The 25,849-nt window shown below is 40.6% G+C and overlaps 1 protein-coding gene across 1 annotated transcript; it reads left to right on the top strand.

Annotated features, from left to right (window-relative positions):
* Positions 1–17,324: 17,324 nt before the first annotated feature.
* On the top strand, positions 17,325–18,640 carry gsx2 (GS homeobox 2). The gene is made up of 2 exons (XM_061034992.1): positions 17,325–17,853; positions 18,081–18,640. The coding sequence occupies exons 1-2, from the start codon at positions 17,499–17,501 to the stop codon at positions 18,419–18,421; spliced, it is 696 nt and encodes a 231-aa protein (XP_060890975.1). The 5' UTR covers positions 17,325–17,498; the 3' UTR covers positions 18,422–18,640.
* Positions 18,641–25,849: the final 7,209 nt, after the last annotated feature.

Here is a 25,849-nt window from a genome sequence, read left to right as displayed (position 1 = left end):
GTTTGCAGACCTTATCTGAGAGTCCACAAACACTTGTTGGAGGATTTAAGTTGTCTCGTCTAGCCTTTAGACAAACACTCAGAGTGGCTTAATGAACTCAGGCTCTAACGTCTGAGGAAGGACAAAGCAAAGGTCCTCTGAGAGAAGAGACTGACACTCTCAGACAGGAAGGTGACTTTACTCTGATATATTACAAGACATACAAAGTAATGGTGAGCAGATAACAGTGCCAGTGATGTGCCAATCTGAGGAAGATCAGGGTCATTACATTGTCTTCATTTGGGTATATTTGGGAGCAATTAGCATGGATCAGGAGCTGTGGCCACCAGCAGCCCTGTAAGAGACCTCTGACCTCCTCTACATGATCAGCCCATTGAGAGGAGGGTCTGCTTTAATTAGGAGGTCATTAAGAGCCAACCTCAACCCACCATGAGACCACATAAAGCCAGCACGCTCCCCACCTGCAATCACAAAAATCTGCACCCCAAACGCAGCTGAGGGCCCCACAAAACTGCACGTCTGGTTTCCATTCGGGGGCCTTTTTTTAACATGCAACTCATTTCAAACTGTTAATTCTACTCCTGAAATACACTCAGCCCTTCTTAAATGAAAATACAAAATCGATTAAGCTCACAGTACTCATTACGCTTAATCATCACCTCATGTAATTTGTCTGAAAGTTAAAAAAAAGGAGGTTAAACCCTGGCCGTGCTTCACAGGATTAAAAATTGAGGAAATGGAAATGAAAAGAGTGTGAAAGGCGGTTGTGCAGAGTCTAAAGAGGTGACACAACAAAGTCAGATCGGTGCATAAAGGTGAGAGAAAATGGATGACAAGAGAGAGAGAGAGTGATTCCACAGCGCTTTTATTCAGCCCTCTGATTTCACACTCGCACAAAGAGCTTTGGGGACGTTTCATCCTTTTCACATTTCTTCTGCGTTTAGTCAGTGTTATTCTGCGCAGTGCAGTGTCTCCTCTGAGAGAGAGAGGGAGCGCTGCCCCGGAGAGGAGTCAGCTCCATTCACAGCTTTTATAAATCACCTCAGCATGTGCAGACCGTGGCCAATCGGCCAATTAAGCCCCCCTGACACACCGGGGCCGATAAAGAAGGCCCCGGACAAAGGGATCACAGGCCAGATAAACGACCCTTTAATGGAGTCGCCCACAAAACAGGCCAAAACCGCGCGCCCCACTTACGTATTCCATCACGCCGTTGCCCTCACATTTCCTCTTGCTCGGCCGCAGCGGCAGGCACAGCTGGGAGGAGAGAGAGAGACAGAGGAAAGAGAGGCAGAGAGAGAGAAAAATGACTCTGTGCTCTGACACTGCTAAGCCCCCCCACCCAAGGCCCCCTTTCAGACTTTTGGCCGAACAAAAGCATCTGTTGCCATACTGTGCCGCTCAGACCCCCCCTCACACTCATGTGGCCGAGTGAGGAGCCTCGCAGGAGCTAAAAGAGGCAGCACAGTGCCGTATGCAGCTGAGGCTGCTCACCTTGTGGCACAAGCTATTGTGAGCCCCGTTCCAGGAGCTTCTCCATCCATCTTTGTGTCTGTGGGACAAACAGAGAGAGAGAGAGAGAGAGAGAGAAACTTTGTAAAAGAGAGAGAGAGAGGGAGAGAGAGAGAGGGGCAGGGGACTGCAGCTGCAGGATGAATAGGAGAGCGAATGAAGGGATGAGGTGGGTGAGAGAGAGAGAGAGTGAGAGAGAAGGGGGCAGCTGCAGGGTGGTCCCACCCCTCCGGCCCTCCACCTCCACAGTGTTGTTTGGCTTCTCTTTTGGATTCAGAACACAAACAGCTTCATCCTGCAGGAGCACAGAGTTCCTGTGAAGCTCTGAGAGAGAAGAGCGTGCTCAGAGATGAGCAGAGGTGTCGGTTCATTTTAATGCTTTCAAACCTTTTATTCACTCGATGCTGAGTACGTTTTTGTCTCACTGAATCCTACTCTGTGCTCTGCATCATTTCTCCTCACAACAGAGGGAAGATGTTTGTTTACACAGGAGCCAAACAAAAACACAGTGTGTCTGTTTGCAGAGCCATTCTGCAGGTGAAGCTTTTATGCATGACTTGTTCAACCTTCTCTATACGTTCACCTACAAGTTGTTATCTTTATAACCTTATGTTCTCTCTGCAGATCTAAAATAAAGGTTTGTTTTGAATAATGTTTGGCTGTATGGAATGACTTTATAGAGTCTGACCCACCGGCAGGCTGCTGCTTCTGTGAGTGGGAGAGGTAAAAGAAAGCCTTTATTGTCATTATATAATTAAAAAAAAGAGAGTCAAATATATACTGCACAATGTCTGTGTAGGTTGTCAGTCATCCAGGTCATTGAAATTTAAATATCTCCTCTCCTCCGAAATGCTTCTGTGGATCATTAGCATGCTAATGATCAGGGATACTACACAGTAGAAAAATATTTATTTCTACCTGCACTATTTATACTTCCTCGAGCTTCAGACAAACATGTAAAAGCTGCTCAACAAATAAGTGCAGATAATAAAATACCATCATAATGGTTTATTAGGAACACTTTGCCAGATTACAGTGTTAGATACAGAAAGAAAAACATGTACATTATTAATAATTAAAAGTTGTCATAAGCGAAATAATTTTCAGCTCAAGTCTTACTGCACGTGTGCAGAAAGAAGCTGAGGTCAGCTGCTTTTTTTTATTTTGTCACGCTCAGGGGAGATTTACAATTGAAATAAAGCAGAATGTTCAGTTACAAAGAAAACTGAATGAAAAGAAATAAAGGAGAAAAGATGGTCGGGTATGGTAGTTAATATTAACCTGGAAAGAGAGAGGAAGATGGCGGATATACAGTCAGGGATCAGCCAATCAGCACAATTCAAACTTAGTGGAGATCAAGTTTATTATACAGTATCAAATATAACTATATATATATATATATATATATATATATATAAAAATAAATGTAAATATAAGGTTGAGCTGAGGTGAGAGAGCATCAACCAAGAATCTTTACAAAAACATCTTTCATACTAAATGGATTAAATTAGCTAGATCCATAAACCCTGCTCGTCTTTAATTGTGGTCTGTATCGTTAGTGTTGTCTCAGTCTATAATCATCATTGTGTTCAACCAAAAATGTGTAATAATTATTATTTTCTATTGTCATGGATAATAGTAATTTAGATCAAAGGAAGGATTTCTTTTGAATAGAAAAAACATCTCTTCCATTAGGTTTTATTTTCCATTATATTTTCTATTGAAGTCCGATGAAAACTAAGTGTCTACATTTCTTTTTTATGTTTTTCTTTTTTTTAAGTAGTTTCAGAATTAAATGAGGCGTTCTTTTCAAACTCAATGACGCTTTTTAAAACCTTTTAAATCACTTAAAAATATTAATTTTCTTGCTCATAATGAGTTGTCATTGTTCCGCTACATTTGTTGCAAGACAAAAGCAATACATGAAACTAACATTGATTGCATAATATTTTCTATTTCCCCCTTTATTAAACTGTAATTTAAACCATGCATTAGGAGCTGTCATCAAACAGAGTAGAAACCAATAAAGAGAGAGAGTAATAATGGCAGTTTAATGGTAGAATTAGTTGTGGATTACTTCAGCTGCAGGTGCAGAAAGAGTGTCACCAGGTTCAAACCCCTCTGCCCATCCCTCCCCTCACAGCCAGCGCTCCTCCCTGGAGGAGAGTCACAGCGTTTAGAGGTCGTCCTCTCTGACATCAGACCTCCAGCTCTCCTCTGTTTCTCTGTATGTGTAACCCTGCTGCTTGACAAAACTTATTATGGATTAAAGTAAAATGACTCTTTTATTTCACATACTTCTGTGTTCCTCTGTGTGAACTCTCTTTTTGGAGAAGATCCTCCTCTGAGTGTTTCTCTGGTTTATATGCAGATCAGGTGTCGTCCACAGATGCTCCTACAGTATCGTCCTCACTGCAGAGATATCTCTCTCTCCCTGCACACAGACGTCCCTCACACACACACTTAAAACAAATTTACTCCCTGGTCCATTGTCATGCTCCAGAAAGAGACTTTTAAGAGTGTGTTTAGCATTCAGGTTCGGTCATTCACTCCCCATCTCTGCCCAGAAATCTTTGTTTGGTCCGCTCCTCTTCAAACCGTGGAGTGTCAGGAGGGGCGGGGGGATCGATTTGATTCTAATCGGACCATGAAAAGAACATGATCTAACTACTTTCAGACCGGAGTATATTTAGGCCCACTCCTCTTTACACTCTCCACTCTCTGCATCCCCCCCCCCTCCACTTTAGTGCGGCACAATGAAGCTGGCCAATCTAAAAAGCTTTGAATGTCTCGTCAATGACTTTGTGAATGCAGGGGAGAGAGAGAGAGATTTGGAGAGGAGGGATGGAAGCAGGGGAGGAGAAAAAAAAGGGCCAGGGAGCGCACATAAAAATTCCAAGAGTTGTTTAAGCGTGGGTGGGTTCATTTGCATGACAGCGCCGTGTGAATACGACTGACCTCTTGGACCGCCCCAGTGCTCGGCCGAGCTGCAGCCTGACGTGCAGGCTTTGACCCAGCTCATTGACTCTGAATGGATACTCTGTCAAAGGGAGGGACCTTCAGCTCTCAGCCGGACGGGCATCTGCAGACCTCCTGTTTGATACACAGCTACCGCCGTGCACATCCAACACACACACTCTCACACACACACACACACACTCTCACATATAGACACTCACTCACCACCAAACTGTTAGGCACACCTCCAAAAACTCTCTTATCAGAAACCCTCAGGCCTGTAAGGAGCCAAAAGATGAAGTAAACATCCATAGAAACAGCTACATTTGCTTTTCACACACACACACACACACACACACACACACTGACACATGACAGGTGCAGCAGAGCTCTTACACGTGCAGGCCCATCAACACGCTTCACTTGATGGCTCTATGATTTACTGCAGCAGGCAGGTGAGAGGACACAGAGTGGACCAGGGGGGCCGCTGGGCGATGTAGTCTGCATACAAATCTAAGTAGCTTGCCCTGAACTCTCCCCCCCCCCCCCCCCCCCCCCTCCCCCACCTCCTCACCCCCCCCCCCCGCCAAACAAAGTTGTGACTCTGTGCAAACACAAAGCTCAGACAGCTCACAAACACTCTGTCCATTTATCTGGTTGGCACAGAGCGGGGACGGTGCAGACAGGAGCTCCCGGCCCTGACCTCCTCCGTCTACGCTCGCTGAAAAGGGGAGCCCGCTGCACTTGGAAATGCAAACAGTGTGAAGAAAAAAAACACTTGTTAGATTTACATGAATGAATTAAGAGAGAAAGGACTCGCATCCTGCCTGCAGAATGACTGATGATTTTTTGTCTGAGTATCAAACCACAGAAATAGATATGAGCACTTAAACACGAGGTCACATTTACATTTCATGAGATGCAGATTACAGAAGAAATTCATCATCTCATTTCAGTTAAACTGATTCTGTTTTTATGGACTCTTCAGAGTAAATACTACTGTGACAAAGCCAGTTATGAGTTCATTACATAAAAAACTACATGGCTGTGTGGCTGTTGAAGTTGTGAACAAGGACACTTTATAAAACTGACTTTGAAATTATAAGTACTATTTAAAGTTTTATTTTTGCTTTGTTGGTGTAGTTTTATTAAGAAAAGCTTCTGTTACTGAAGGCCGACTATTAAATGTTTGATATGGAGAGATAGTTTCATCAGAATCAGAATCAGAATTGGGGTTTATTACCAAGTACATTTACACATACAAGGAATTTGACTTGGTGTATTGGTGCTAAACAATTAACAATGAAATAAAGCAGAACTAGCAACAACTTAAATAATACAGTATAAGAAGATATTACAATATATAAAATAGAATTAAAAAATGTAAAATATAAAAAAAAAAAAAAAAAATGTACAAAAGGTGCAATAGGAGCTGTGCAGTGAAAACTGAGCATGAAACTGAGGACAAGGTGGTCAGTCGTGTAAAATATCAAACTTATATTTCCTTTTGTTTAAAATCTAACAGAAAAACACTGATTACTTTTATTAAAGTCAACATATAAATTCAATATAAATTTGAAATTTTACGATTGTAATTTAACTTAAGAAATAAGGGGGATGTCTGGTCGCTCAATGTGCTCTAAGTAGGTTAAATAAAATGTTTAAATATTAAAAAAGAAAATCTCTGGATTTAGCCTGTGAGCATCTCAAAAAGTTGTACAAAAAACAAAACAGTGGAGAAGGAAAGTAATGAATAGGCCTTTATTATTTTGGCTAAATCATTATAAGCTAACATGTCTTGCCCAAAGAGGTCTTCATCAGGGCTTGTAGCCACACCACAAATGTTTGTCTACAAGCCCTGATGAAGACCTCTATGTTTGAAACATGTTAGCTTTGATTTGATTTATCATAAAATATTTCCTCCCTCACTTTTTCTTCCTCAGTCAGTCATGTCACAATAAAAAAAACACAAAAATCTATTTTAAATATATCTCAAAACAAAAACAATTCATTTTAATAGAAATAAAGTTTTTTAATTCTTAAGGTTTGGACCAAATGTTACAGACTGACCTTTTTCAGATTTATTAAAATGGATGAAATTGATCATCCTATAAAAACTAAATGCGTTAATGGGGATTCATTCACACACACACAATCAGTGAAACGTAAACGGGGATAGCTGCCTCCGACTCCAACCAAGCATGTGAATATGTCTTTAGATTGGAGACACATGATACCACCAATTATTACTCGATATCCTCAGTGGACTGTACTCCTGCAGCTTATTATAATGAATAGAAATAGAAAGTTCAAATAGCTGTAAGTAGGATTAAATCTTTGTCTAATGGGGGGTTTGCTCATTTAAACTGAATCACATGAATTAAAGAACCTGTGCACACACACACACACACACACACACACACACACACACAGGTCTGTGTTCCTGTGGAGGGCGACTCTGTGCTGCGTCTGATGACTCCCTGCCTCCTCACCCTCCAGCCGCTTCATGTGATGCCCCAAACTGCCCAGCGCACAATCAGCTGCCTGTTGTGTAAGAGGCTCTGCTGGGATTAAGACACTTTCTGACTTTCTCTTTTAATAAACCTTGTGATGCCCTCTACGGATGCCTGCTGCTGGGTTGGATGCAAACAACACAATTTAGTCGTTCTTCAGTGAGTGGATTTGTTATGAGCCTTATCCCAGACATGGTGTTAAACATGCACACAGAGAAAGCTGGTTCTTCATATCCCTGTATGATGAATAACAGTATTCTGATCAGGGCATCTTTTTGTGCAGGTGTGTGTGATGTTTATTTTTTACAACACAAACCAGCAGCAATTTTGAAATCTTAGATAATTGAGTCCACTGTGGCTCATTGCAGGCTTAGCACTATTAAATGGCAACATCGCGTTGTAGATATGACGTATCCACCTTTTATTCTAGCAACAGCAAACTGTTGGAAATGTGTTGAGAAACCGGCGTCCTGTAGCCTGTTCACCACACACTTGACTAGGTCATCATTTTAATTATTTCTGCCGTCTAAACTTTGAATTATATTTAATTCTTTCATTACTGAAAGACAAAACTCAGTTTCTTGGTCGCTCTAGAGGTAATACACTCTCGTAGCGCGGCCATGTTTGTTTTGCTGATATGCATGGCTGAAGACGCATCGACAGGTAGTCAGCAGCTGTTGGAAACCGAGGTAACCAGTATACTAATTTCTATTGGAGTGCTCCTGGTAGCAAAATTTGGGATAAGGGATGATGACATGCACAAACACAAAAACTGGATAGCCTATTAAAAAACCTGATCCAAACGGGGATACTCAAGTTCATGTAAACACACTCATTGTTTATGTACAGACAGCACCGAGCGTCATGAACTTCTGTTAAATCATAATCTTCATAATCATTCACTTTAGACAGTTACATTGACAATAATAAAACAACCTAAATAAGAATATTTGAAGCTAGCTCTTAGCATGAGCTGACAGAAAAAGGTTGTCTGTGTCTGCCAGTTCACTTATAAATCTGATAATCCTCTCATGAAGAGAATCACATGCAAAAGCAGGAAGGAACATAAGAGGAGGATTTTGATAACATGTGCTCATTTTTTTTTTTGCAGAACAGTGGAATGAATGAATAAACAAAGTCTGAAATGCAAACAGCTGTGATGATGATGACGATGAAGAGAGTGATGCTTTCTTCATCGTCCGAATGAGCAGATTTCAGCAGAGCCTCCCATCGTGACAGCTCGCTCTCTACTCCGCTTTAAACTTCTGAACATCTTCAGTTAGAAACTCTGTATTTGTAATAATTGATGGGAGAATGTGGGAATCGGCTCAATCAGGAAACATGTACGCTTTCTGGGTTGTTGGGAAAGACTCTCTGAGCAGTTAGAGCGACTCTAACAGGCAACCATGGAAATCAACATAATGAAGAAGTGGACTGAACATGACACGTTTACAAATCAATACTAAATCTGAGGAGAGGACACAGAGTCAAATAAATCAGACGTGTTATTTATGAAGGAATGAAATCACTCTGGATCCATCAACATCCAGATTTATCCTCCTCGGTTTAATTCTGGGTCTGTTGATACAGAAGATGCTCTCTTTACGGTATTTAAAATCTAAAGATTGAGTTTAAAGTCAGAGTCATTATTTAAAACTCAAAATGTAACAAATTATCTTCTGCAAATAAAGGATTCTCACTGATTTATTTTAATAGATTTGTTGTATTTAATTTTCTCTGCAAAAAAAGAACCAGGGTTTTTTTAGTTCTTGACAATCTAGATATTTCAATTTTTGTTTCCTTATTTATTTATCCCACACTGTCCTTTCATTTGAACCAAGGACAGATAATGGCAGGAGAGGTGTGATGTCAGAGAGGGCTTGTCTGAGGATCAAATTAAAAGGATTTGTTTCATAGAAATAATGTAGACAAAACACAGAGAAAATAAATACATTTTCTTCTGATAATAAATTAAAAACCCGAACATCACTCTCATTATTCTGACATTTTAACTTTGTATTTTCATTTTCTGCTCCCTTTCAAATCATAATTCTGACTTTTTTCCCTGAGCACCTTGGTGATTTTCCTCACTTGGCACTAATCGCCCTCCATACTTTCCTGCACACTGATTGGATTAAAGGTGTTAATTCAGTGGAAATTATTCTTGGATAAACACAAACATCCGTCAGACTGCGTATAAAGTGAGTGACAGGTGTAAGGTGTGGATAACTTTGATGAAAGGTTTGTTTTTTTTCTTCACAGTCTGACAAACAGACGACAGAGAGATTGTGTCCTCGTCTATTGACGCCTCTGAGCGAAGACAAAAGACGAAGCCCGGACACATTCCAGTCTGCTTCCGCTCCAGCTCACAGGCTCAATCCAGAGATTTACCCTTTCAAAGTAAGAAGAAGGGGGTCACAATATCACCTCCACCACACTGAGGCAGAGACGGGGAAACTGGGTGGAGAGACTCCTGTCATTCACTCTTTGAAACATTTCCTGATTTGAGAAGTCAGAGTCTCTCTGTGAGAAGAGAAGGGGGGGGGGCTTTCAGGGAGGAGGTGATGGCTTCAATCAATAACACACCTGTTTGTTACACAAAGGATATTTCATTTGGCCCTCACATCTATCAATATATTTATATAATTTATATGTAATTTATATACCGGTAGTGCTTTTACAGCTTTGGAAAAATAAGACACCACTCCAAATATTTTACAAATCAACATCTTTTAAAATGGTAAATGGACTTGAAGTTGTATAGCTCTTCTTTATTCTTCTGAGTCTGACTACTTAAAGGACTTTGACACCGCAGGTCACACCTACCCATTCACACACTGATGGTAGAGGCTGCTGTGTAAAGAGACCATCAGAAGTAACTAATCCCATTCAAACGCCGCTGATTGAGTAGCTGGAACAACTTGTGGTTAAGAGTCTTGCCCAATGACACGTCGGACATGTGGCTGCAGGAGCTGGGGATCGCATCCCCCACCCTGTGAGATGACTGACTCTACCACTGAGCCACAGCCTTATGTGATCCAAAGGAAGATGAATGGTCACAAGCATCAGCAATCAAACAAAGCTGAGCAGCTTGACCTTTTACACCAGGAGTCTCATAACGTCACCTCACAGTAATGTGAAAGACAGGTGGAGAGCATGATGAATGAAAGCTGTAATTAAAACTCAGAGTAGAATAGAAGAAGAAGAATTGAACTTTATTCGTCCAGAATGTGGAAAAATTGTCTTCGGCTTCACAAGAACAGAAAACAAAATTATGATGACAAACAAGACAACATTCAAGCACAGCAGGAAACCAGGAGAGCGGCTATACGCCTCAACAACATCACAGTCAACATAGTTTGTACATTTAAAACGATAATTTAGTATAATAATAATCCAGAGTTTTAAGACGGTCATTTCATAAAGTTATAGGTTTAAAACAGTCATATCATATAACAATGTGCAGTTCCACCAAATATTGATTTATCAACTCCTCACAAGTTAAAATTTTAGTCCAAACAAACAGCGAGATATGCTACCCCATGCAAAGTCTGTGTTGTCAGGTGTCGGTTGGTTGCAGGAATATACGATGAGAAAATGAATAAATAATGTGAAAATACTGAAGTGTAACTTTATAGAAAGCTTCCCCAGGTTGTGCAAACCCGAGGAAGCTACAGGGGAAACGCTTTGTCGGCTCACAGAGCTGTTGGTTAGAGATAAGGACGTTCAGTGAAAACAGCGCAGAGAAGTTTGTTTGCACTTCTTTAGGCCTATGTGTGTGTGGAGGCGAGTCAACAGGAAGTCCATTCATTCCTATGAGAATCTCCTTGATAGCCCATGTACCTGTGAAACTCCTCCCCTCAGTAATATATCAGTCCAGAATTTGCCTCAAGATACGTATAACTGTGTGTCGTCTGCATAGACATGGCAATTTATATTGTGTTTTTTTATGAATAGTTCTTTTAATAAAAGTAAAATTGGTAACACATGAATTGGCATCTAAAAAAACAGTGGCCAAGGCTTCAAAAATCCCACAGCAACGAGGCTGTAGATTTTCAGAAATCTCTGTCCTTACTGGAAATGTTGAATTCCTGTGAAGTCATGCTGAAGGCATCAAACTGGAGCCAAATAACGTCGTTAAAAAGTGAATCATTACTGCAGATAAAACAGCATCTTGATGTTCTTGGAAACCAGTGTGCTGCTCAGTAATGAGTCCTCACAGCTGATCACTCCTGCAGGGAGGACATCCACTATCAAAGTGACCAACTGTGGAAGAGCTTCCTATTACAACAAGGAGGAAATTTCAGGATTATTTGACAACTCAAGCAAGAACAGATTGAGATAAGGGCTGCAGTGTCTGTAATGGCATGTGTGTGTAGTCTTTTGGAAACAACAGAGGAGGCCGAGGGACGAACAAAAAGCTTTAATAAAGACGTCTTTCTGGGAGCTCCGGCGTCACTATCAGTCGGCGTTTATCTCATTTTCCAGCCTCGTTAATTGTGTGCAGACACACACACACACACATGCAACGTTTAGTGTGGACATGTAGACGCACTCGTTGGCGCGGGGGCACACTTCAGTCTGGAGTGTCTGGTCTGAGCAGCTCTGTGAGACTGAGAAGCGTCTCTCTAATTAGAGGCAGCCCGGTGCAGGACGTCTCTATAGGCCATCAGCAGGACCCGCGCTGGCTTTGTTCTGCAGCCTCTTCTTACTCTCAGCCTGTCACTTTACTTTTTCTATAGGAGTGAGGGCCGTGCTCCCTAACGGAGCTGTCTGTGCACAATCACACAGACACACAAACACAGCAACACAACAACCTCCTGTTGTAACACAACTTGCTTCTGTTACTTCCACCGAACAATCAAAAGAAACAACTTTCAGGAATGGGACCCTTTTTCTTTTTTTTTTAGTTTTTTCACTCAGGATTTTGATTTGAGTTATTTTACACAATTTACATGCACTTCCTTTGTTTAAATTGTGCACCTTCACTTTTTATTACAATACATTGTCTTTGTATACATTGGTTAAGGGGTAATAATGGAGTTGAAGTGTCTAAAAATGTAAATTCTGGTTGCTGTTTTTTGTTTTGGATTTTGAAGTACACTGATTTACACAAGTCTGTAAATCAGTGTTATTTGATATTTTTCCAAGCACCAAACATGCAACAATTTGAACATCAACACATGAACAGAAAGAAGACACTATATGTCACAGTTACATTAATATACGCTGCATGTATCTACAACATCAATCTCTCTTTTTCATACAACTACACACACAAAGTAGAGCTCAGGGAACTCTGAATACTCACAAAACTTACCAACACAATCTGAAATGCATAAAACAGAATATACACATGACACCTGTGCAGAATCACACAAACATGCTTTACTATAACAATAACAACAATAATAATAATAATAATAATAATAATAATAATAATAATAATAATGCATTAGTTTTATATAGTGCTTTTCTGAAAACTCAAAGACGCTTTGACAAAAACATAAAACAATATGTTTTATGGGGGGGGGGGGGGTAGTGGTAGGCAGTGATGAAGAGGTTAGTTTTGAGGGATTTCTTGAAGGAGGTGAGTGTGGGGGAGTCTCGGATGTTTTTTGGCTACCGGCTGCTAAACTGAACTTCAACTCAAAGATTTACTCCAACACTTCTTTGACAAGTCGGAAAAACAGTCTTGATACACAGAAGATTTGGAGAAATAATCAAGACAGAAAAGGAAGATGTTTCCCTTTCTCTGTAAGACAAATGTATGTAAACAAACACTTGATAATTCACAAAGCAACACATAAAGGAGGACGGAGAGATGAACTATAACTGTACAAAGGATTTATCTGAATCCTCACTATCATTATCTTTAATAATACTGTTAATCAAACGGAGCTTTAATGGACCCTTTTCAAGCTGCTCTTCTCAGAGAGGAAGTAATGCAAAGGCATTGGAGAAGAACTTCCAGGTCATCATGTCTCACCACAACCTGCCGATGTCGGAATCACCGACATGTTTTCCATGACCTCAAGTTCAAAACTTGAGAAAGGGTACAGGTTCTTCGCCTGGTTGAATGGATGTCATCATCGCTAAAATGAAGGTGCTGCAGTGAAACATTTTGAAAGTAACGCCTTCATCTCTTCTGATCACCATAAACCAGCGAGCTCAAAAGCCAACCTCCGTTTGAAAGTAGAGGAAATTACTCACAATATTTAAATTGCAAAAGAACCCAGAGTTTCCCTGAAATTAATCTCTAATATGCTATTACTTAAAAAAAAAAACAGCTTAATCTCAATACCAAAAACACTTATCAGAACAGTCTAAGTTTCATGAATATATTTAGAGTTTGCAGTACCTCAGAGCAAGAAATCTAAAATTACTACTATAAAATGTTGACGATTAATTAATATTTGTGGTTTAGGATGAGTTTTAAGAATTAAATTTAGATTCTCCTGTAGTTCACATCCTCCCCCCTCGTTTACTTCATACAGAGGCACACAACAACCACAACAACAACAACATGGCTGCCAGCATTAAAGAAGAGTTTGTGTCGTCAGTTTGTTTGAAGGTTGTTGCAACTAACGCAGCAGCAGCTCGACCAATCAAATTCAACATCTCAAACAGAGGCCGGCAGCCGAGTGGGAGAAATTACTACAAGATGCACAAGACGGCTACAGCCCACAAATCACCTTAACTGAGAAGAATCATTCTCCCATTGCATCACATATGAGAAGAACTGGACACAGTTATGGAGCCAATATGCATGAGTTTATCCACATGTCTAAATCTATCAGCCCCAGGTGTGTGCTGCACAGCCACACATATTCTCCTGAGGTTGCTTTGCCTCATCTGTACTTTTATTGTTCCCTGAAACTGCATAGAGCACTTTGAAAGACAAGTTTACAGCGCGCAACTTTTATTCATTTATTGTTTATTGATGAATTTTTCTTTTTTTTTGTCATTTGTAGTTTTATTTATTTTAAGAATCTGATATTTTATTTTCAGGCTGTATCACCCAGCCCTAGTTTGCAGTATAAAAATGCAATTTATATTTTAAAAGATCATTCACAGTCAAACCTCTGGACACAGCTACAAGTTTTCCCCTGTGACACTAAGTTTTCATAACTTATCTGTACATTTTTTAAATTTCACCTCAAAACTTCTGATCACACTTTTGATATTTAGGAAGGTCACAGTTACACAACATGTGGAAAAATGTAACAAGATGATTGGATCATATTTCGTTAACTGCCAAATGAATCAAGTGAGGATCATATCTCAGTTTCTCTCTGAATTTGAGTAACGAAGACGCATTAGATTTCAAACTATTACATTTAGACCAATTTTCTGAGCTCAGATAAACTCTACTTCTTTCTAAATGAAACTATAAAGAATATCAAATCAACTTTTTCTCACATTTTTATGAAGCATGAACCAGTTTTGATATCTTGGTTTAAATCATTCTTTGTAAATGTGTCATGTTTTTAACCTTATCAAAGACTTCATTACAGACTGAGGACTTCCTTTGCTTTTTGTTAAAGACTATGACTGTGTTATATTTGAACTTGTCACACTTCCTGATCCATATTTGCACTTAAAGCGTTAACGTTAGCTTATTAATCTTGTCCGTTGAAGTGTGAAAGCTCATAAAGCCCTGGTGCGACACATTTAAAAGGGGCTGCTTTTCATTGTTTATCCAGGCTAAGTTGTCACGGTGTTTTAAACTGCAATTATTTCCAACTCATTTTTGCATAGAAACCTAATTATTCACTGAGATATAAATTAGATTCCACATTCACAGAGACCATGAAGGCCCTGAAACTCCTGCAGGATGCTATTCAAGCGCCTTTTCTCCTCCTTTTCTGTGCTGAGCCTGAGATGGAGAGAAGCCACTGCAGCTGCTATTCACATCAAGCAGATAATTGTTAATGAAAAGTCATTGCATTATGTTGTCCACAGGATCATTGTTCATCCCCCCCCCCCCCCCCCCCCCCCCCCCCTTCACCGTTCACATCTATATGGAGGACCAGAGTGTTTCCTTTTGAGTTTTGGTATTCAGGATCTGTTGCCTGGTAACTAATAAAGGGCCAAATCATCCACTGTATTGGCCAAGATGGGCCGCAGACTGGCCCTGCACAACAATGCGCGGTTTGTAAAAAGGCGTTGATACAAGTTAATGACGCTTGTTCAACAAAACATTAATGGACTTCTTCACGCTATAATATGGCATGGGATGTGCTGTGAATGAGAGGGGGGAACTTTAGCAGAGCACTTTTACAAGTTTGTGTGTTTTTACTACTGGGCGGAGCTGCATGCACACACACACACACACACACACACACACACACACACAAACATGCATGCTTACACACACCTTTTTACCCCTTTTTCAGGCCCTTGGACACACTCTTCTACTCTTACTAAAAAAAATCTGTTTTCCTCTAAGGAGAATTAACTTAGACTTCCCAACCTCTCAGGATAAAAAACTCCTTTTAATCCCCTATTTAAATTGAATTTTCCTGTTATTGAATAGCCCTGTGATTAATTGCCCATCATGATGTGAAAGGGGGGGGGGGGTGAATGGTGGAGGGTAGCACTGCAGAGAAAAGGAGAGGTGGGGCCCTGAGAAGCTTTACACATTTCTAAGATTCTAACGTTTAAACAGTGAGTGATATTACTCCCATTTGTTGCACCGGCTTCTTAACCGAAGCGGACAAAAAGACTGCAGCCCTGTCACCCCGAGCAGAATAAAGGGAATCAAAGGATTTTTCCCTTAAATGGACTAATTTTCTCCTTGAATTATGAAAGTAATGGCTAGGTAACAGCCTGTGCTCAGTACCCGACGGCTTAATGCTTCCTAAATCCTTCCACGTGGCTCCACTAGTCCTGGCAATTAGGCCTCATTATAGCCTCATAAAGGATCTCATTTGTAGGATTACTTAATAGACAATGAAATTTTATCGTGCAGAATTATGGAAAAATAATATTAGAGCTCGCATGGTGTGATGAGGACGCGCGCCACGCATCATTCCGCTTGGTTTGCTCTCTCTCTCTCTCTCTCTCTCTCTCTCTCTCTCTCTCTCGCTCTCTCTCGCTCTCTCTCATTGCCGACTGTTATCTGTACCATAACAACACTGTGCGTCCTGCCTGTCAGACGCTGTATTCACTTTATTAGAGCAATTACTGTCTGTGTGACAGACGTGTTTGTTTTATTGTGGTTGGATTTTAAAGACTTTCTAATTCTTACAAAGGCTTAACTTTAACTCACAGCTCAGTGAGTGCTACAGTTTGAGAGAAACGCGTATTTCCGTCATAATGAGGATGTTTTTTTTATTTATAGAGTATTCCGCATCTTAAAGAAAAAAGAGGCCTGTTGCTCCTGTGTTTCTGTCTGAGGTCAGCATGATAAACTGACGCATGCCGGACCCGGAGCTGCTGCTCTCTGTCTGAGGGTCCGAGGCGTTACTTGGCAGATGAAAGCAGAAGCTAAACCCACCGGTGACCTGCCTGCGGATCAAACTCGCTAATTATCGTCACAAGATGAGGGATTAGCGCATTTCTGAAATAGCTGCCTGTTTACCCCCGCACAGACCGACCATTATAAACACTTTCTAATTGAATCCTAATCGCCATCGAATAACCTGCAGCCCAGACTCGACATCTCTTCATAATTCTTTAATTGCTGGTAGTGAAACGTGGACCAACCGGATTCAGAGAATCATGATTAGGCAGCGAGGCAATTAGTGTTTGTGCACAATTCTTTAAATCGCATTTAGGGGGGAAAATAAATCGAGCAGAGTAAAACAAGGTCTGGACCAAGTCCATTAGATATTCTAAAGCCATACTTATTACGCAAATTCTCTTTAATTCTCTGCGAAATGAAACTTAATTTTGACAATCTGAAGCTGGTCGAGCAGGTTCTTCTGTCTCTTTTTCTTATAAGTTTAAAATGCTTGTTTCATGTTTTGAAGTGTAACCATGGTGATCAGGTGTTTTCTTATTATATTTGATAGTTTGAAAGGTCTTTAAATCCAACATCAGAACCATAAATATATATTTTTAGCAGCATGTTTTCTTACATTTATTATGAGGCTTTATTTTCTAACACTGTTTGAAAATGATTGTTTAGATTATAAATATTAAATCTGCCAGAAGCAGCCAGAGCAGACCTCAGAGTAAAGTTTATTAAATATCTATAAATACGTTTTTTTTCGTGTAGCTGATTTGTGTTATTCTTGAGTCCAAGAGATTTCTAAATTCGGGGATAAAAAGACTAAATCTCCAAGTTGTGATTGGAGGCCCTTAGAGGTGTCACGTGGTTTGGGTCGCTGACAGTATAAACCCATGGAGCCGGGTGCGCACGTGGGTGACGCTGCAGGGCCAACCCTCTTCGGGGTCCCTTTTGTTGAAGCATCAAACATAAGCACCTTTGGGAGTCCCGAGGGGCTCAGATGAGAATCAGCTATCATCTTGTTCACGGAGCGCTCTATACTGATCAGCGGAGCAGCCATGTCGAGGTCTTTTTACGTCGATTCTTTAATCATCAAGGACACGGTGCGACCTGGACCGCCCGAGCATCCAGGACAAGACTTCCTCCTGCCCATCAGCATGCACTCTCCTGGCATGATGACGGTCAGTGCTCCGGTGTGCCCGTCCAGGAAGAACGGGACATTCTGTGTTTGCCCGCTTTGCGTCACGTCCCACATCCACCACTCGTCCCGCAGCGGCATCCCCATGCTGAAGAGTCAGTTTCCAGGAGCAGAGGCGCAGTACTGTCAGAGGATAGCGCACCCTGGACATACACCTGTCTGCACGCCCACCTTCAGCGTCACAGACCCCAGGAGATACCACTGTCTGTCTATTGGTAAGACACCTGTTTGATACTCTCTCAGCTCACAGCTCTACTCTGCATCTGTTCCATTTTCTTCTGTACTTCTTGATGCACTAGATGTATTTCAGCGCTCTGCTTTTACGCACAATGATTACGCACGACTTTTTGTGAAATGTCCAGCCTTGATCGTATTTAAAACTTGTATTAATTTAAAAAATGTAAACCTCAGAAATTAAAAAATATGTTTTTTTCTCCAACAGGCGCCTCAGAGAGCAGCCACATACAGAACGGAAAGAGGATGCGCACAGCTTTCACGAGCACGCAGCTCCTGGAACTTGAAAGGGAGTTTTCCACGAACATGTATCTGTCCAGACTCAGAAGAATCGAAATCGCCACGTATTTAAACCTGTCAGAGAAACAGGTGAAGATCTGGTTTCAGAACCGCAGAGTGAAGCACAAGAAGGAGGGCAAAGCCACGCAGAGAAGCGCGCACAGCGGGTGCAAGTGCACGACCGCGCACACGGACTATTCACGCTCAGAGGATGAGGAGTCTCTATCTCCGGCCTCCACCACAGAGGAGAAGGAGGTGTCACCCATTTGAGAGAGACGAGTCTCAAGTCCCGCACGTCCCGGCTGGCACTTAACTCTGCCCCTGTAACAGTCATTGGTTATGTCATCAAGCGACCTCTGGGCCGAAAATCTCTTGCATGAAGTCTGAGCAGAAATGTTGTTTTTCATGTTTCCTACTTTTATATTAAAGTCAAAATGGTGAAAACTGTCGTAAAATGTTGGGAAACGTTACCCCCCTCATCCTGCTGTTATACATACATATACAAGTTTTGATCCCTTCAGGGTGTCACACACACACACACACACGCGCGCACACACACACACACACACACACACACACACACACACACACACACACACACACACACACACACACACACACACACTAATGATGGCTAATGATGCCCAGTAGATGTCTTGCCCGGTCTCGTCAGTGCTGGCCTTACCTATGTGGAACCTGAACGCACCATTTGTAAACTATGTGTATATCTGTATTTATTGTAATAAAAATGACAAGTTGAACTAAGAAGTTGTCGGTGTAAAGAATCTCTTTAATCATCTATGTGTTAAGTGTTAATATTAAAAACCTTTACCATGAAAATAATGTATTTATTATTCTAAATAAATATATTTTTTACTCAATGCAAGCTGAGGGACTTTCAATAAACCATTCTGCATTTCAAATGCATTTAAATAAATATCCTGCAGTGATTATCGCGAGACTTTAATGGATTAAAACTTTAATCATTATCTATTTGCCATAACATTTTGATTACCAGGAAGCGCAGCTCATACAGCTGTAACAATCATTGAAAAAGATTGTGTTAGGTAAGAGTGCAGGATCTTTTACACATAAAACATTTGAACAAAGTGATGAGTGGAAAAATATAAGAATCTCAGTTTGACATAATGCAATCAAATCAATCCAGTAAACTATTAAAAATAATGTTTTATATTATATTTTGTTGCATTTATTCTTTCTTTTTTGCCAGTTTACGTATGGTTTTGCGCAATTGCACATCGAATATGAGTGCTATTTACTTCCATTATGGATCTAAGAGCACAATCTTTCAGCAGCTGTTTTTATTAAGCTGTCATTAGCGCGCTATTGGCGTTATATTTGACAGAACCAATGTTCACTGTGAGTTTTTTATTGAAACATTTTGAGTCCCATTTACATGATATAAGCTCTTTAATTCAAACTGGACCGACTGAGCTATATGAAAGTGTAGCTGTAATTTCTCCTTAGATCTGACCACAAAAGGGTACCCGATAACGCCCCCGGGGAGCAGCCAATAGTCCATTAATGTTCGCTTTTCAAAAGATTCTGCTCGTCCAAAGCGAGTTTAATTGCGTTTTCGGTCCCACGTTGGTTGATTATGCTGCTGTGGCTCGAAACCACAGAACAAGGATATATAGAAGTGGGCAAAGGCTTTGACAGGTTAGATTGTCCTGCCTTGGGACTCGCATTTAGCCCTAGACCCCCCGACGGCTGTGCGCTCAGAGAGCTTTGAGAGACAGCGACAGGGTTCCTCCGAGCGACACAGAACGATTTAGTCACTGTTTCATTAGGCACTATTTGAACCTTTCAACTCGTGCTGAATTAAAGAGGGCACGCTCAAATGGAGAGACTCTGAGGGGGGATTACGTGGGAGGGGCCACTGGAAATTAGCAGACGCCTAATTTAACTCGTTTCTGTCAGAGATTGGGATACATTCCTAATTGAGAAGGGAAGCAGGTGAAGTTTCGGTCCCACGCAGACCCTTTCAGAGCGGGAATAAATGGCCCCCTTTCACGTCCCGCTCATGATCATATATTATTGGGGGGAAAGCCACCTAATGAATATATATTGAGGTTCCTATTAATCGAATTAGAGTTCCCTCTTGCAGGTGTGAGAGACCAGTGCATCGTTTAAAGGGACACAAAAAGAATAGACCTCTGCACCACTCAGACTGTAAGATCATTTTTAAAGTTCATCAATTTGTTCAGGTCACATTTATTATCTCCAAAAAACTCCTCATCACGTTTGCGTTATAATCAAAATATAGTGAATGACGTAGTGCAGAGGGACCATGCATACCTTATAACACACAGACAAACGAATCCACTCCAAAGACGTCAGGCCACCATTGAAAAAGCGGCAATTACGCATGACAAAAGACAATTAATAAGAGCGCTTTTCAGGCGGCTGCAGCTGCTGTCTCATGCGGAGAGATAGAGGCTGAAGAAGCTGAAGTGTTGGTGTGGAAGAGAGGGGAACAGGGGCTGCACATCCCCAATCAATGTGGCCGATAGCAGACACATCAGAGTGCTATTATAAAGAGATATGTGGAATAAATTTTTTCTTAATCACTGTGATTAAGTACATTATTATTTCTAGGGGCCTGGTTGGCCCTTTGGCACCTTCTGGCTCCCTCTTTTTGACAGACTTTGAACAGTTAATGTGAATCTTATATCATTACACTGACCTGTTGTTATAACATTGGACACATGAAAACAAAAATGCAATTGATTGTGAGTAATTGGAGGGCTAATCTAAGTGTGTGTGTGTGTGTGTGTGTGTGTGTGTGTGTGTGTGTGTGTGTGTGTGTGTGTGTGTGTGTGTGTGTGTGTGGTGAGGGGGTTATGTGGCAATAATGAATCATAATGCTGACCCTTTAAAGTCATGTTAAGTGGGGAAATCTGTCTTTGTAAAAACAAGGTCAGGTACATTAACACACAGAAAGACAAGTGCATCACTCAATAACTGATTCATCTTTGTACGTATGATTGTGTTTCTTTTAACTCACATGACGTCACATGACATTAATCTTTTCTTGACATGTGATCGTCGATGATACAAACAATTTCCTCACAGATCAAAATGAACACAATAACAAGGCTCACATGAACTGAACATGACCTCTAGGTGTTCTGGATGGGATGGATGGCTGGTTCAAGGGTCACATATCATCTCTTTATGTTTGAATAAGAATGCTTCTATGAGCTTCAGAGCCTGAATGTAAAACTCTCTCAGCCCATTGTCATATTATAACACACCTGAACATGTTTTCTTGTCACAAGTTCTTATTGATGACAAGCTCCACTGGAAAAAGCTTATGTGTCCACCCATCTGGATCTCTGTTAGACTATGATTTATCTTTTCATATGTTATGGAAATATAGTATGAGCTAGCAAATGTAAAACCAGTTTCTATTCCATTTTTTATTAGAAAAGACATTTGATACTTTTTTAAACTTCACTTTTATTTTTTCTTTTGTTGCACAAACAGAACAAACAACCCAATAAACAAAACTATATATACATACAGTAGTTCATGTCATGGGGTTCATATAGTTTTTGATGCTTTTATAAAATATCTCCATCTTCATCCAGGAGTTTGAGGCGTGTCTCTGTGAAGGGCCCTTGTATGCAATCTGTTTATCCCATTCCTTCATAAATTCTGACTGTTGAATTCTCAGAACATATCAGAGTCTTTACAAGTCATATATCTCCTCAACAATTTCCAGCCACTATCTCAAAGTAGGAGGGTCCTCTTTGCACCATTTCCTGGTGACTGCTTTCTTTGTTGCTGCGAGTTTGACAAAATATCCAAAAGATAGAAAAAATAGCCTGCACACCAGAAGCTGCTCCAATTAAATTATGGAAAGGAAAATTAACACCTGTAACGTTTCGGGCCCTCGCCCTTCATCAGACATGACCATTTAACCAAATACCAGTTTTTATATTGAAAGATATCCCTTGTTAGAGTACTTACTTACTTACTTACCACAGATTCCTTTGGTCATTCATAACCTTCATCATTACCCAAACATCTTCACACTACTTTCTCATTTTCGTACATTAACAGAAAATACGAGTGTGAGTTACATCTCTTTCCCCCCCACAGTCTCCAGCATGTCTGTTGTGTAGTAACAAACATATTTTTAGTCTGTGGTGTGATGAACTGTGTGTTTCTGCCATCACAATTCTTTACACATCCTGGATCTGTATGTTACATATGTTATGCCAAATCTTCTGTGGATATTTTTGTTCCACTTTCTTTTTTTCCATTTGTCTTTGATAGAGTGTGTCTCTTCTGTTTGTCAGTCCTTCATACATCACTGATATTACTCTGCCTGTTTTATTTGTACACGCTTTACACAGTGTCAAAGTTACTTTCTTTGGTTCCTTTGGGTGATCTGCAGTTTGGCACTTTTGTTTTTCAGTTTCTCTATCATTAACTTCCTAAATCCTTCAACAACTTTTTTCACAGCAGATCTGTTGATCTTCTACACAGTCAATTCTTCAGAACCATCCTCTGCCAAGTTTTAATCCAGTCCAATCATGTGGGAGAGTCTTTCTGCCTCACTTCACAGTCACTCTTCTATTCTGGGTTTTAAAAGAGATCTTAACATGGACTAAAGCACTATTGTAATGCAATATGTTACAGTATATACAGTTATCTTGTCTCTTCCTGCTTTTGGACATCATATGCAGAGGTGCTGCTTGTCAACAGGCAAGGCAGGCAGCTGCTTGGGGCCCCAGACCAGTAGGGGGGCCCATGCGGGCTGACAAACTTTAAACCAAACCAGTGGCCCAAAATGTACAATTTTTGCAACGACCTCAGTTCTGACAGCTCTCACTCTCGTTGCCCTGCTAAGCATTGCATCCATTATTACTGTGAAAACCAAAGTGTGTCAATAAAGAAAAATTAAGAAGAATTATCCGTCTTTAGGAGAAAAAAAAAGAGGAAGAGCGTCGGGACACTGGCAGACATGATGGTGATGAACGCCAGTTGGGGGGGCCCCCCAATTAATTTTTGTCTAGGGCCCCGACAGACTCTAGCATCGCCCCTGTTCATATGTAAACCTCAATGTGTTTGTATTTTGTGACAGGACTTTGCAGATGTTTGAATTTCACTGTTAGGTGAGTCCCCTATACACTGTACCTGTGCATGTTGTATCTTCACGTCTTCTTCTGTCTTATTTTATTCTTCTTTCTTCTGCACAAAGAAAAAAAACTAGAAGAACTTAACCATTAGGGTACACATGTTGTACTTTCTATTGCATGAGCAGTGATGGCTGACAGGAATATATGCAGGATGAATCATGATTTCCTGTAAATAAACAACAGAGTCACTCAGAGGAGGCATATCATCACTATGCACCTTGTAGCTGTATTTCACTTATAATGTACATTTTATGTTTGTTGTAGGAATGTTTTCCAGTGACAAACTGTTAATTTAACTTAAGCTTTTTCTTTTTCCGTGTCAGAGGACTCGTCCTGTGCTGCTTTCAGAGAGGTTGAGTTGTAAATTAATAATTTATGTTGGTCTATAAAGAACTGAATGGTTTAGGGCTAAAATACTTTAATGACCTTCTGATACTTTATGAACCATCCACACCACTCAGGTCAGATCTGCTTTCTGTCCCCAGAGTCAGAACCAAACATAGAGAAGAAGTGTTGAGTTTTTATGCTCCATATATCTGAATCAACGTTCAGAAACCTGCAGGTCTGCTGAGACTCTCAGTTCCTTTCACCTGTGCAGCTGCCTTTTAATAAATAAAGTGATCTTAATACCCATTTTAAGTATAGAACACTACACTGTTAGTTTTACTCTTTTGTTTTAAACTTTCCTTCAATATTGTGATCAATGCGATGATCAAGTATTTTCTTTTGTTTATTTTAAGGTCAGTAAGGCAGCAGTGCGCTCTCCTGGCTTTCTGCTTCTTATTCTCCCTCTGTGTTCTTTTTTTTGCACTTAAACTCAAAGAAAAACCTGTTTGAAAACCTACCTGACAATAAATCATCTTCTCATTATTTAACCTAATTTATTTTTACTCTGGAAATGATTACATGTTAGATCATTGACAAATATTGTGACACAAAGATCCATGATGAAAGCATCATGAGTCATGCATTAGGTCAGCACTAACATGACTTGTAGCCTTCCTGTAAATTATCACTGAGAGAGAATGAATGTGTTCATGGGCTCAAATATTTTGTGTGATTTTTTTAATCAACGAATTTATCACTGTTTAATAAGCTTAAAATCAGACAGACAGACAGACAGACAGACACACAGACATACAGACAGACACACAGACATACAGACAGACATACAGACAGACAGACAGACAGAGTTCAGCACGCTGGACAGCTCCCTGAGAGACCTCTGCCCGGAGGCCACCGACAGCCTGAGGAGTCATTATCGATCATCACAACTTTAAACACTGATCACATCTATGTTTCAGCAGCACGAGTTCTGAGGTACGTCCTTATTTTTATCCAGAAATAAAAATGAAAAGCTCTTAAAGTGAAGTTTGTACGCTGGGAATCAAAGTGCTGTTACTGTCGGACTTTGCTTAGTTTGCTTACCACTCAGGAAGGACGAACTTAAATGCAAAACACGCTCCATCTATTCGTTTTGATTTTTAATTTATTGTGTTTTCTGTTTGATATGTCTCATCTTGGAAGTAGGATCAAACGACGACTTTTTCTTGTGGATGTATAGATGTTGTTTTCCCAAACGCCCCCTGCTGGACAGTTGAAGGGGTGACGCTATGAAAAAAGATGATTGATAGTGTGTGCGTGTGTGTGGGGGTGCTGATGGTCTCAAGTGCTGAGTGTGAAGGTGTTAAGAGTTAAAACATCATCTTGTGAAGCCAAGAACAAAACTATTTATGACTTTTCACTGAAGACTTTCTGAAACTATCTGAAGACGATGATTGTTTAATGCTCTATCATGTCACAAGTGAAGAGAAAAGGGAACACGTTGTTGTCTCTTCAAATTCTAAGTTAAGAAGATATTTTACATTTTGTCATATTTCATTTATTCAAAACATTTAAAATATATATATATAAATGTATTCCCTCACATAAAGGCCCTAACATCGCCTCCAGGCTCTGGCTTATTTTCTGCTTCAGAGCTTTTTTGAAGCGAAGAGATAAAAATCGTCAGAAGTTACAATCCCAAACCGGTTTAAGGTCTTCCGAAGTTACGATCCTTTGTTTGGAGAACAAGGACGCTGTTCTTTTCTGCAACATGTGGAAGTAATTGCGCCAAGCGGCTGCAAAGCTGAGGGGAGGGGAGGGGGGGGTATCATGGACCCCGGGGCTGTGCTGCTCCATGCAAAGACACCGGTCTGATGCCCCTCTCCTGTGTGCCCACAGAAAGGTGATTCATTGGGGCTCATTACTCTTCTGCTGCGCGTCAGGCGAGCCCCGGGGTAAAAAAAAAAAAAAGGGGGCAGGGGTACAAAAAAATAAAAAATAACGGACTCAGTAGACAGATTACGCACGTGTGCCAGTAAACATGAGCCCTATTTGTTTCTGCAGAAAAAAGAAGACACCTATAAACTGATGGTGCAACTTATGTGACTAATTGTTGAAAGAGATGTTCGTGTGTGTTTTTATGTGACTCAGTGAGAGAGAGAGAGGGGGGGGGGAGGGGGGGGGTGGTGTGGTCGGTGATGAT

Source organism: Labrus mixtus, chromosome 3 (genome assembly GCF_963584025.1).
Source record: "Labrus mixtus chromosome 3, fLabMix1.1, whole genome shotgun sequence".
Classification (NCBI taxonomy): Eukaryota; Metazoa; Chordata; class Actinopteri; order Labriformes; family Labridae; genus Labrus; species Labrus mixtus.
The sequence above is the reverse complement of the archived record's forward strand: the minus strand, read 5'-3'. Positions and strand labels throughout refer to the sequence as shown.